The sequence below is a fragment of the Sinocyclocheilus anshuiensis genome, unplaced genomic scaffold (genome assembly GCF_001515605.1).
Source record: "Sinocyclocheilus anshuiensis isolate Anshui unplaced genomic scaffold, SAMN03320099.WGS_v1.1 scaffold67, whole genome shotgun sequence".
Taxonomy (NCBI): domain Eukaryota; kingdom Metazoa; phylum Chordata; class Actinopteri; order Cypriniformes; family Cyprinidae; genus Sinocyclocheilus; species Sinocyclocheilus anshuiensis.
The window spans coordinates 285,813-298,609 of NW_015552546.1; the positions used below are offsets into that span (position 1 = coordinate 285,813).

General features: G+C 38.1%; 1 protein-coding gene and 1 long non-coding RNA gene across 3 annotated transcripts in view; one reads left to right on the forward strand and one right to left on the reverse strand.

Annotated features, from left to right (window-relative positions):
• Positions 1-6,780, forward strand: part of LOC107664107 (low molecular weight phosphotyrosine protein phosphatase-like) — an 18,507-nt gene extending 11,727 nt beyond the window's left edge. The window contains exons 5-6 of the mRNA XM_016454566.1: positions 1,095-1,149; positions 6,703-6,780. Coding sequence (XP_016310052.1) covers positions 1,095-1,149; positions 6,703-6,780 — 133 coding nt within the window. The remainder of the gene's footprint in view (positions 1-1,094; positions 1,150-6,702) is intronic.
• Positions 6,781-7,493: 713 nt separating this feature from the next.
• Positions 7,494-12,534, reverse strand: LOC107664197 (uncharacterized). 2 transcript variants are annotated; one of them, XR_001631435.1, is made up of 6 exons: positions 11,935-12,534; positions 10,703-10,987; positions 9,626-9,679; positions 9,463-9,543; positions 9,155-9,228; positions 7,494-8,243 (listed from the first exon to the last, which is right to left on the reverse strand). It is a non-coding gene; the product is annotated as an uncharacterized LOC107664197 (long non-coding RNA). The 2 variants fall into 2 exon arrangements; XR_001631436.1 differs by having other exon boundaries at positions 10,703-10,990.
• Between the last annotated feature and the right edge of the window lie 263 nt (positions 12,535-12,797).

Below are 12,797 nucleotides of genomic sequence, written 5' to 3' on the forward strand. Positions count from 1 at the left end.
CCTCCATAAAATGTGCTGAACACATCTGTATATTTGGGTTGAAGTGTTCTGGAACAGTGTTGTAAATACAACTTAACAACTGATTTCTAGTCGTGTCCTCTTTTGGAAGGCCAAACAAAGTAGTTTCACTTTCACAACGAAACACATGGCAGGCTAGAGTGAGCGGAGGCCGGAGGCCTAAAGTGAGCGGAGGGCGGTGGGCTAGAGTGACGGGAGGCCGGCTTGAGTGAGCGGCGGCGGGCGGGCTTGAGAACGGCGCGGCCAGCAGATTCGATGAAGGAGCGTCCGGCGGGCTTGCGACAATCACATGTGACGACCCCGGGCTGGACTCCGCTTCGTCCACGGTGAAAGCCGATCCGGCGATCCACAGCGCGAAGTTGATGAATTTCCTCGGCGACCAGCATGGATCAGCTGTAGGCATGACGAAGCGGATATCGTCCTCTTTTGGAAGGCAAACAAAGTAGTTTCGCTTTCACAACGAAACACACAGCGCCTCCATGACATGGCAGCAGCAACAATACTACAGCGAGAATAAAAGTTACGCCTTCTTTCTTTGCGTGAACATTTGGGCGGCGTTATGCAAATCTTCCCACATCGTGACGTAGACGTGGGGGCGTGTTAGAACGAGCCGTTTTAGGTAGGCGTGGTTGACTCTTAACTTTTATAAAGAATATCTCTTTGGATTTGAGACTTTAGTCTTTGCAACTTTACATATCTTCTTTATTTATATTTCTTAAAAATGTAAATCGCATCATATGACCCCTTTAAGGGGTCATGCAGAATAAGTCTTTAATATGTGCTTTATAAGTACTAGTTAATAAACAGCCAATATGCTAGTAATATTCATGCAAGTTAATAGTTAGAATTGGTCCTGAAAATAAAGTGTTACCATTTATTTATTTATATTTTCTTTTTCACACTTTTTCTCTCCTGGTTCAGACAAACCACGACTCATTTGAAGATATGTAGTTTTGTACATCCTTGGTAGTTAATTGTTTGTTTTTAATATCCTTGTTGTTCATGATCAGCCACACCAGTTGTCACTACCTAGGCGCTGTTATGTGTGTTGTCATAAATAATGAATTTTTTTTCAGCTGTTTGGTGTGTGTTGCAGCGTTTTGCTCCTGGGAGACTGTTGCAGAAAGAACAGTCAGATCCTGTCAAGATTCATTGCTGCTTAAAACATATCCCTGAATTAGTCTGAAAGAACATAAGGGAATCACACCAATGATATGAATTAGATTATGAATCAGTCAGTTAGCTGCACAACATCTAAAGTGTGTGTGTGTGTGTGTGTGTGTGTGTGTGTGTGTGTGCCCCAATCCCTGGTTGTTTATTGCCAAATACTCAATCAAAGTGGCAAAAGGCCCAAAATAAAATTTATATTATGTCTTAGGGCTCACGTCACACTCACTATTCCAGCTCAGTCTGAATCCAGCTGTTAACTAGTGTGGGAACTGCTTTGGATCAATCTTGCTTTGGTAGATTATTTCGATGTTTCCCACAACAATCACTCCCTTTTAACATTTATTCTTGTATGATTCATGATGATTCATATTTTCACATTTTGGACCTTACTTATTTGATGTTGAAATACTTCTATCTAAACTTAATGTGACAACCGTAGGTGAGGTTTTTTTTTTCTAAAACACTATGGAGCATCCTGACTAATCTGACATTGACAGTCAGTATTAACTTGACCAATAGTGTGAGTTTGTGGGCGGGACCAATTATTTGTACACCAGTGGTTGTTATTTTTGCATCTTAATGCTAGTAGTGCAGAAATTATACATATTTAACCTTTAGGATTACAGTCTTGTGGTTGGTTAAGGGTTGTGATTTTGTAGAGAAAACTTTTTGGGAATGCTGCAAGCTGCTTAATTGGTTGTGGCGTGCTTGGATAAAGACTTAATCATATACTTAGCCAATAAATCATGTCCTCTGTCAGGGTCTCTGCAGAAGAACTGAGAATCTGATGCATTGTGTGGTCGTGGCCCCTGACTGATGTTTGAGAATGAGGATTCCTCAATGGATATCTGTGTGTGTTTAAGGCGTACTCCGTTTGTAGAGTTTCTTCAGCTGTCAACACGCACTGGATATGAATGTCTTGTGGGTGAGGACAGCTTTTAAGGGAAAAAAAGGAAAATCTGTCCTCGTGTCATTCAAAGCCTGTATGACTTTCTTTCTCAGAGCACAAAAAGAAAAGAGGATTTGTTTTGAGAACTGTTTGCTCTTATAATTGAACATTGTTGAAGTTGAAAATTGTCAATGACTCTTGTGCAATATTTGAGTATCCTGAAGTCATAAAATAGATTTGCTTGATGATGAGATGGTAATTTAAGTCGAAATACACTGATAATCTAGTGCTTCAACAGAAGAAATTGACTTGGAGAATCAGACCATGGTGCAATCAAGTCATTTCAGAAAGGTCATATTTACAAGTTGAACTCACGTGAACGGCACCACAAAAATGTAATTGCAAATTGAGGAACTTTTTTTAAGCCCAGAGTTTCTGAGTTGGGGGTGTATCAGTGAGAAATTACTGTAGAAGCAATAAATGCAGCATCTGTATCGATGGTACATTTTTTGAATTAAATCTTTTTTTTTTCGTTTACAATAAAATTAGCTAAGTCACATACAAAATACCATAGTATTGTAGAAATTTAATAGAATATATAATGATTCAGTTTACAGCACCTTCATAAATTGAATATAAACAAAAAAGCTATATGAAATTAATGAACTGATTCATTGAGAAGATCTGACTCAAAAGAATCACTTTTTCATGAATCGGATATTGCTTCTTCTATAATGAAGTCTCTTGAATGAGACCAAGGGTGAAGATCAAGATTTTCAGTGAATAATGACTTAAATTTTGTCCTTTCCTCACAAAGCTATCATATAGCTTCAGAAGATTTGGAATATAGTGCACACATTGTATGGACCACTTTTATGACGCTTTTGCATCCTTTTTGATGTTTTAAAGAGATTTAGCTAGAGCTGGGCGATTTTTCAGATGTTATTGACTAATTTGAATGTAATGCTTTAATGTTTTAAACCGAGAAATTGTGGTTTTGAATAAAAATATTAGCAAATGTTACAATTACACATGATGACAATTAGGGCTGAGTAAAAATATTGTTTTCTCGATTTTAATCGATTCTCATTCGATAATTAAAAAATATAAATTCTTTAAGGGGTCATATGACGTTGCTAAAAAGAACATTATGTTGTGTATTTGGTGTAATGCAATGTGTTTATGCGGTTTCAAAGTAGTTTCGCTTTCACAACGAAACACACAGCGTCTCCACGACATGGCGGCGGCGGCAACAACAACAATACATCGAGAATAAAAGTTACACCTTCTAACTTTGCATGAACATTTGGGCGGTGTTATGCAAATCTTCCTACACCGTGACGTAGACATGTGGGGGTGTGTTTAAACGAGGCGTTTTAGGAGGGCGTGGACAAGTCTTAACTTTTATAAAGAATATATCTTTGGGTTTGAGACTTTAGACTTTGCAACTTTAGGTATCTTATCTATGCACGAACAGCTTGTAACACTCCAAAGAGAAAGGAAAATTTGAAATGGCATCATATGATCCCTTTAAATACCAAGAATCCATTAGTCTAGCCTGTTTTCAGTTAATGAACGGAACATTGTATAGGGCACCTCCCATCCAATAAATCGTAATAAATGTTGTGCTTTGTTACTTTTGATATGAAACAGTCTCAGATTTCACAAAATACGTTTTTGCATTAAAAACCCGCAGGCAGTGGAATGGGGACACAAGGTCATGAGATGCGAATTGAACTTCTTTTCACTCGAGCGCCATGTTTTTAGAATGCCATTTCATGCGCAAGACGTCAAGGTCTGTCAAGTGCATATTTACATAAAATAAACAATGGAAAAGCAGTGCAGTGGAATGCAAAAACCTGTAAAGAACTACATTTAATATTTAATATTTACATGATGGTGACAAGCTGAAAGATGCTGTTATCTTCTTTGTTTTAAATGTATATATTTATGTTTTATAATTTATATTTATAGTTAATAAAATAAGCATTTTTCTTATTTATATTATTTCTTAACATACAGGATATGTTGAAGACGAGCTTGTACATTATTTGCCTTCATATTTCATGCATCATTTCTGCAAAGATATTTAAGTCATTTGTTTTATGTTAACACCATGTTGTCCACTTCACGTGTGCAGCACTTGGAAAAGAACCTTCTTTAACCAGATGGTTAATAAATAGAATGATGTAGCTACAATTTTAAGTTGACTAGTTGACTTGCCGTATCGCCCAGCCCTAGCTTTAGCCCTCCTTCTGTTGTTATTGCGTGGAAAATAGTGTCCATGTTATTCAGTACATCTCCTTTTGTGTTTCATGGAGGGTTTGGAACACGAAGGGCAGTAAATGATGCCAAAATTGCACCCTATAACAATTAGGTCAAAAGCTCAGGATGAAACTGTGTGTGCATTGTGGTCTTTCGATGTCTGTTAATGTGAAGCCAATGTAAGAGTATTATTTAGAGTTTTAAACAGAGGTGCTTAGTGTCACAAACACTCAATTATGACAGAACGGTTGATTTAGCCAGCTTGTAAAACCACAAAACTGATGTTTGGAAGGGAGCAGTGACGATTATGAGAGGGAGGGTCCGGGTGAGTGTGTTGAGAAATAGAAACTGGAAAGAACCTGACTGGTCACCCCAACTGAGATCATTAGCATTCCTCCTCCAGACAGTGTCAGGTCATCCCACTCACACCACCAGCTCTCCAAGACACATCTGTGAAGATCAGAAAACTCGCTTTTATGTGAGAGGGTGTCTTAAGGACTGATTAAAGACACATTGTGAAGATGTTTCCCTAGGCTGAAGGCTTCCAGCACATGTGGGTCACAGCCACATTGAGATTGTTGAAGATAATCGTGGAAGGTATAAAGTTGGATGTTTCCTCTCTAGTGTTTCTTCATGGCAGAAAACCAGCTGGCTAAAGTAGGTAGGCCTTTCTGCCATCGCAGAATAGGAAATCGGACAGTTCGTCAGCCAAATGCTCTTGTGGTGATGATCACTCTTCAGATAGTTGAGATTTCCTGTTTAGTCCCTCAAGATTCAAGTGTGAGAGGAAGTGTGGTCCTTTGAGTGCAGTTTCTTTTGATGGAGGTGGTACATTGTGTGTCCAAAGATGAGATCCATGGCAATTTAGCATAGCAACTGAGCTTATAGAAGAACCTGATGGTTAAATTTTATTGTTAACAAAAGTGAAACTATTAAACATCATTTTTGGGGACTGAAATAAAATAAAAATATAAATATAAGATGACAAATGTAAACTTACAAATGTAAACTCAGAAATGAGAAATGTTGTCTTGGCAAATAACTGAAATAAGCACATAAAAATTAAACTAAAATGAAAATTAAAATAAAAGCCAATTCAGAATAAGAATAAATACTATATTAGTATATAAATAATATTAAAATAACACTGTTGTGAAACCTTTATTACATTTTTGTGTGATCTTTATTAATATTATTATTGCAGTCTATACAAATTTATCTATTTTTACAAAGCTCATCGTTCTGAAAAGCGCGGTGTGCTCTGATTGGCCAGCTATCCATTGCGTTGTGATTGGCCGAATACCTCAAGCATGTGACGGAATGTTATGCTCCTTACCATATATGGAAACACACCGCATCTCCATGACGGCAACAACACTACAGTGAGAATAAAAGTTACGCCTTCTTTGTGTAAACCAGGGCTGTCCACACTCGGTCCTGGAGGGTCGGTGTCCTGCAGAGTTTAGCTCCAGCTTGTCTCAACACACCTGCCTGGAAGTTTCTTGTCTGCCTAGTAAGACCTTGATTAGCTGCTTCAGGTGTGTTTGATTAGGGTTGGAGCTAAACTCTGCAGGACACCGGCCCTCCAAGACTGAGTTTGGACAGCCCTTGTGTAAACATGTGGGCGATGTTATGCAAATCTTCCAACACAGTAACTTTGTGGGGGCGTGTTTGAATGAGGCGTTTTAGAAGGGCGTGGACCAGTCTTAACTTTTATAAAGAATATCTCTTTGGGTTTGAGGTTTTAATCTTTGCAACTTTACGGATCTTAACTTTGCACGAACAGCTTGTAACACTCCAAAGACAAAGGAAAACTTGAAATCGCATCATATGACCCCTTTAATTCAATGTGTTTCGTGCAGTTTCCCTTTAATTAAATGTGAAATTTACTAGCAATTTCTGAGTGAAAACTGTTGAAAAGTAAATGCTTGGCTGACTTTCTTTCACTGTACATTGATTATGATTCAAAATTCTATTTAAAACATTTAGTTTTTAGTGTTGCTGTTTTATTTAGACAATAGTATAGAATTTAATCTGCTTGCATCTCTACTGCCAATATTAATATAATCTTACAGCCGTAGTTTATTGGTATTGTTTTAGCACAAATTAGGCAAAAAATTTCTTGTTTTGGTTCAATAATGTGCATAAATATTTTAAAGAAAAGTTAAGACAGTAAATTAATTGATTTAGTTGTGAATTAGGGCTAAATCTGCTCTTTACTTAATCGATTATCAAATCATTTCAGCTCTACTGTCTTTTGGTCATTCTTAAGTTCACCTGTGTCTCTTGCTGCTATGCTTGGCCACATCATTTCTGTTTACAGTTACATTTTAATGGCTCCTGTTTGTTTTCACTTGCAGGGGAGTGATAAAGACTTTGAGACGGTGTATGAACAGTGTGTGAGGTGCTGCAAAGCCTTCCTGGAGCAGCACTCATAACACACACACACACACACACACACACTGCGACCATCCCCTGAAACCTGCAACGCCTCATCACGAGATGCTCGAATGTAAATATCCATTTGAAATAAGTGTCTTCATAAGCAGAACACACAAACCAAACAATAGCAGCGTATAGAGAAGCACTTTGTCTTTAATTGTAATGAAATGTCATAGGATGCTTGTTTGAGCAGCTGTAAACTTCTTTTGTTGACCATACTCTCTGAAGAGAGTAAATTCACCAAAATAAACCGGCTGAAAATGCTGAAATCACTTTTGCCTTTCCTCCTCTAACTTTTAGCAAAATCGGAGTACATATTTATGGCTTTTCCCCTCATTTCTTTGACTATGACTGTGGTTGTGCCAGTTGTTTTGATTACTTTTCCTTTCCTCTCCCGTTCATTCTCTTCATCTTTTCGGGAACCCTCTGGAGAATTTTCCTCGTCGCTAAGATATTTATCAACAGAAATTATCTTTGGTGTGGTTACAGACAAAAAATTAAATATCTCTGAAGCATCCAAAGCATCCACCATGAGTGATAAGAGATCTTGAACTCCCTTAAAAATGTATTTTCTGATGCCAAGATAAGCTGTTAAACTATATGTTTTATGCTACAGAAGATTAACCTTTCATTTTTTTGGTCTAGTTTTAAAACATTAAAGACCACAGTGTTTAAACAATCATAATTTATTTAAATATATTTTCTTTTAAATATACACATCCTATCGTACGTCAAACGTTTATATGTTTGTTATACAGATTTCTTTTAAAGTCTCATTTGTACAACATTTACATATGAAAATATACTGAATATATTCCACAGTCATACACTCACAGTCTCACACAAAACCGAAAAGCTTTTCACGGACTTACTGCAAAAATCTACCTGTTTGCTGGCAAACAGAAGCGAAAGGAAACATTCATGCAGTTAACTGGTTTTCAGTTCTAGCACAGAGAAAAGCAAATCTCTCTCGTCGCAGTGAACTAACACAATTTGTGGTCACGGCTCTGAATTGTAACCCCATCGAAGCATGTCAAACGAAACATCAGCACTGACTGTTACGAGTCTTGATATCTGATGAGAATAAAACGCAAAACCATGGCAATCCCTTTTTTCGTGATGAAACGATGGAAAATGGTTTTATTTTTTGGCAGACAGGTTCAGAACCCAATGCGCCAGATGCGTTTTCTGTTTTCTTTCTGTCATCCTGTGTTTTAACATTGGCTCCATGCTGAGTCCAGCAGACCATCCTTGGGCAAGTGCATCCCATTATACTGTGTCCGTTTACTGCTCTATCAATTCTTTCCCACATCTATTCTCCGGAGAGGCAGAGCAGTGTTCTGGACGCGATGTGCTGATTATGTGGAATGTTGCGTGTTGGTTTAAATTCTCTTCTCTTGTCCAAAGGCACGTTGACTGCTGTTTTTTTTCTGGGTCACTCTGGTTTGGCTTCAACCTGCTTGATAAAGGAAGTGAAGTTTAGTGCTGTTTCAGACTCGGCTGTGTTCGTATGCATGTGTGCACTTGGATGCATCTGAAATTTTTCCATCTGTGAAAAATTGGGAAACAGGGTTTGTTACATGTACTCCCTTCCGAAGTGGTCTTAGGAAGAAAAAAAAGAGCTGAAATGTAAAGCATTGCCTTAAGGTTTGCTTAAATCACATCTGTAATAGCTTGGATAAGTTATCTAATCCTGGAATGTGTTCTCTGTCATAAAACGTTTAAGTGCATGTGGCCTCTCTGAATCTGCAGAATAAATCAGTTTTGTTTTGCTTTCGTAATTTACCTGCATATTTAATATCTTTCTGTGCTTTGAATCTGCGTCATATCCAGTGTTCCCACAATTTCTGGCAAATTAATGTGCAAGTAACTAAATAAATAAATACACATACACATATATATAGATATAAAACAAATTTTCTAGTTCAATCTAGAATTTATATATATATACATACATATTTCACACACACATGATATGTGCTTTTTAAATGTCATACAGTTTATATAATATAAATTAATATTAATATATTTTTATTTATATAAATCAATGCTTTTAAAATAATGCCATTTATATATATAATTATTAATCTAATAATTAACATTTTGCAGATTCTGTAATGTGTAAAAATGTGTAAGTTAAAAAAATTTAAACTTTTGACCACTACTGTATATATAAAGTAAAAATAAATATATATAAAATATGTGATGTTTTTATGATCTAGAAATTTAGACTTTTCCATGAATTTTTCAATTCTTTCAATTTTAATGACTTCCAGGGCCAAGGGTATCCTGCATTCTCCCTCTCTTCTCCAATTTCTTGTTGAATTACCTTCATTTACAGAGACGAAAAAATATTAAAAAGTCGCTTACCTGGTAAAGTTAACCCTCTTGACATCTCGGACTCTCCGCAAGGCGCGTCAGAAGTCGTGCGCATCTTTTGTAGTCTGAGGACAGGAGTAAAGCTGGATGAGTTGTATAATCAGCTGGATGAGTCCTGAATTTGTAGCCTATACTGTTTCTATGTTAAAACTCCATGTGCAGGGGTAAATCAAGGACACCTAGCCAACATGAGACTGTCATGAATATAAAGACAGTTTGTAGAGGGTCGTGGTGCATGTGGGCAGAGATGTGACCTGTTTGTGGGGTGTGAAGAGATGGGAATGCTTGACTGTACTCACATGCAGGCCTGGTGCAGTCTCTGGTGTTATGATAAAGCCTGTAGGCGTGCTTCCTGCATTTTGGACTGAAATAAAGAGGACCTGGTGAAAGAAAAACAGCCAGGTTAAAATTCTCAAACACCATTTTTGTTTCGAGGTCACGGAAAACTCAAAAGTCTCTCACCTGTTAAGATCCTGATAACCTTTTTTTTCTGTGGGATATCTCTGGGAAAGATTTCTGCGAAAGGAAAGAAACACTCAAAGGTCAAACCCTGGATATCCACTGATCCTTCAAGAGGGATGATTCTGAAGCACAGACAAATCACCAGCAATGAACGTGCTCTGACTAAGCAGTTTAGACCCCAAAACAAGCTTTCTGTACACATTATGATCACTTATTCTTAGTATTCAATATTATAACTATTCATTGAACACACAGCACTTTTTTTGAGTACTTCTGTTTCTGCTTCTCTCTTATATCATAAAATCTTATGTAGGCCAGAGATTACTTGACCTAGCTGGGAATCGCTGTCCACCGATACCACGTCTGACTCGGCACACAACAGGTGCAATGCAAAACTATTTCACCTAATGCTTCGAGAGTTAAGACTTTGGCTGGTGCCCTAGTGGGTAAGTCACATCCCTCTTAAATATAGGTCAGGGAAAAAGAAGGCACACACTCATTGCATCGAATGAGCTTTTCTCTGAACTAACTTCACGTGTATAAATCATTTTTACAATGACTTTTAATCACCTGGTTCCAAGGTAATGTATGAAGTCAGTTTCTCAGTAGGAAAATGGACATGTTCCACTAACGTTTCACAACCAGAAACTGAGATTTTGGCTTAACTTTTTTTTAGTTATTTTACTATCCATTGCATTAACATTGGTACATTTACATCTGTGCACAGTGTTGGGGGTAATGCATTACAAGTAATGCGAGTTACGTAATCAGATTACTTTTTTCAAGTAACGGACGTAAATTTACTTTCCCTTCAGCCTGAGGCTAATTCATTTCACTTTTGGTGTGAAAAGGCTTTTATATTTGCCAAAAATAGAACTTTTTTATTTTAAAAACAAACAAGCAAGCCCTGTCCAGATTTTAAAAGTAACGCAAAAGTAACGTAATGCATTACGTTCCATCAAAAGTAACTAAGTAACGTAATTAGTTACTTTTGTATGGAGTAACGCAATATTGTAATGCATTACTTTTAAAAGTAACTTTCCCCAACACTGTCTGTGCATCAAATGCCATACTTACTTAAAATTGTTTCCCCGGTTTCCGTTTTGAGATGATGAGTGTCCTTAAGCGCGCTCTCTTTCTTTTGCGCGCTTGCGTCGTCGGCGCTGTTTTCCACCAGTCTCATGATGTCTATTATCCGTCTGAACGTTTTCTCGACCTTGTTCACGCTGGCGTCGCTTTGTGCAGTAGTGCAGATTAACATGACGAGCCCCATTACTAGAACCGGAGCCCGCAACGCGCGCATCGCTCACGCAACCAGAGTGCGCGCAAGTCCCGCACTGCCCAAGTCCTGGATCACGCAGTCTGCTGAAGAAGTGACAGGGTTTATAAGATGCAAAAGTCCACTTTATGTTAAAAATAAACTTTGGAGGCTTTTACGATTTCTTAAATAAAAAAAAAGAAGTGCAATTAACGCTTTCCCTACCAGTCAGCATGGACACACCTACTCTAGGCTAAGTCTTCAAAACTATTCAAACTATCTCTCCACACATTTTCTTCATTAAGAGATGTGGTGCTTTTAAACACCACTAAATGATTTCACATGTATGCAGAGCACTTGTTGGCTGATTTTCCTTCACTAACGTGGTGCAACTCATTCATTTAAAAATAAATCAATCAAACGTTAGCTTTATTGATATGTAGGCACTTTTTATATTAGTCCACAAGTCTATTTCTCCTCGACAGCAATAACACTTCATGAAGAGCACATGAAAAAGTCAGAAAGAGAAAGAAACCCCAAGCTCACACGTGTCTCTGTTACAGATTTCAACAAACTGTGCTCACATTTGCCCACATCTAAAAGTCTCAATTATGAACTCAATAATTTCTTAAATTCTTCTGAGACCAAATAATCTGAGATGCACATGGATTTTACAGTCCATATTTTTACTATGTTTACATGTTTATGTCTTTTTTGGAGTTGTATTGAGAAATAAGACATTCGACATAAATTACCACACCTTTAAACTATGAAAGAGACACATATGTGCAATTAACTTTTAATCCTGGATGGGAAATATAAATTCAGTTGTGTATGTCCAAACTTTGACTCGTAGTGTGGATCAATTAACTGGTTAAACTACACAACTAAACTACCAAGCAGTATCTCATAGTCGCGCATTGATTAGGGCAGGCTGCTAATTTACTTTGTGTATGAAGAAAATAAAAAAGCTTCGCAATTTAGGAGTGATGTGATAAAACATTTTCAAAAAAGAATCGCCAGAAGTCATAAATGCCTCTAGTAAACCTACCTGAGGACTCTGGTGTTGCTGTGTTTCTTTCCCTCAATCGACACAGCCTGAGGCGATTGAGCGAGCGGTGTGTTTTATTGAGTCTCGAGCGTCCGAGGTCTATATAACCCCACGCGAGGCTAGCAAAACGAGAAAGAGAGAGCGCAATCCTTTAAAGCGAATCGTCCTTTAATACGCTCAAGCGTGGGAAGTTTGAGTGGTCAGACTCCCTTCTGATGTCTCTAGAGAAAGAGAAAACTCCGGTGAAAACACCTCGAGGACACCTGGTCTTGAACGTCTCCAAACATTCGCCGTCGATTCTCGCAAATTTATTGAGGCTCTCAGACGGAAGGAGTCGTCGTCCCTCGAGGGCTTACATCGCCGAGTCTTTAATTAGAAACTCGTTACACATACGCCGCACATCTTCATATTCCCGTTTCTCACATGCAGCATCCCATGGACTTTTTTTTTCTTGCCCACTATGTCATTAGAGCACTTAAAAAGATGTGCTTGCAGGAAAAGATGCAGCTAGCCTATACCAGGAACTGTCCCACCATTCTAGACTGGAACACTCCTATGGTGCCTGAAAGTCAGGTTTTTCCCCTCACACACCACCATAGATCACCATTTCATCCCCTTGTGTCGCCAGAGGATTGATTCGAGTTACAGATCAATGCCTGGAAGTGGCTGCAGCTGATGTAATTATTCTGTGTAATGGTAATGATAGCACAAGAGAAACAGTCAGCCCAACAGTCAGGAGAAAAGTGAGTTCAGATTAGTTTGTTTGCTTTCATTCATACCACTCCCTCAAAGCAAAAGAGAACATGGAGCAATCTGGCTCCTATCCCGGTCACGAATGGTGTTCTGCATGGGCGGACTCAACG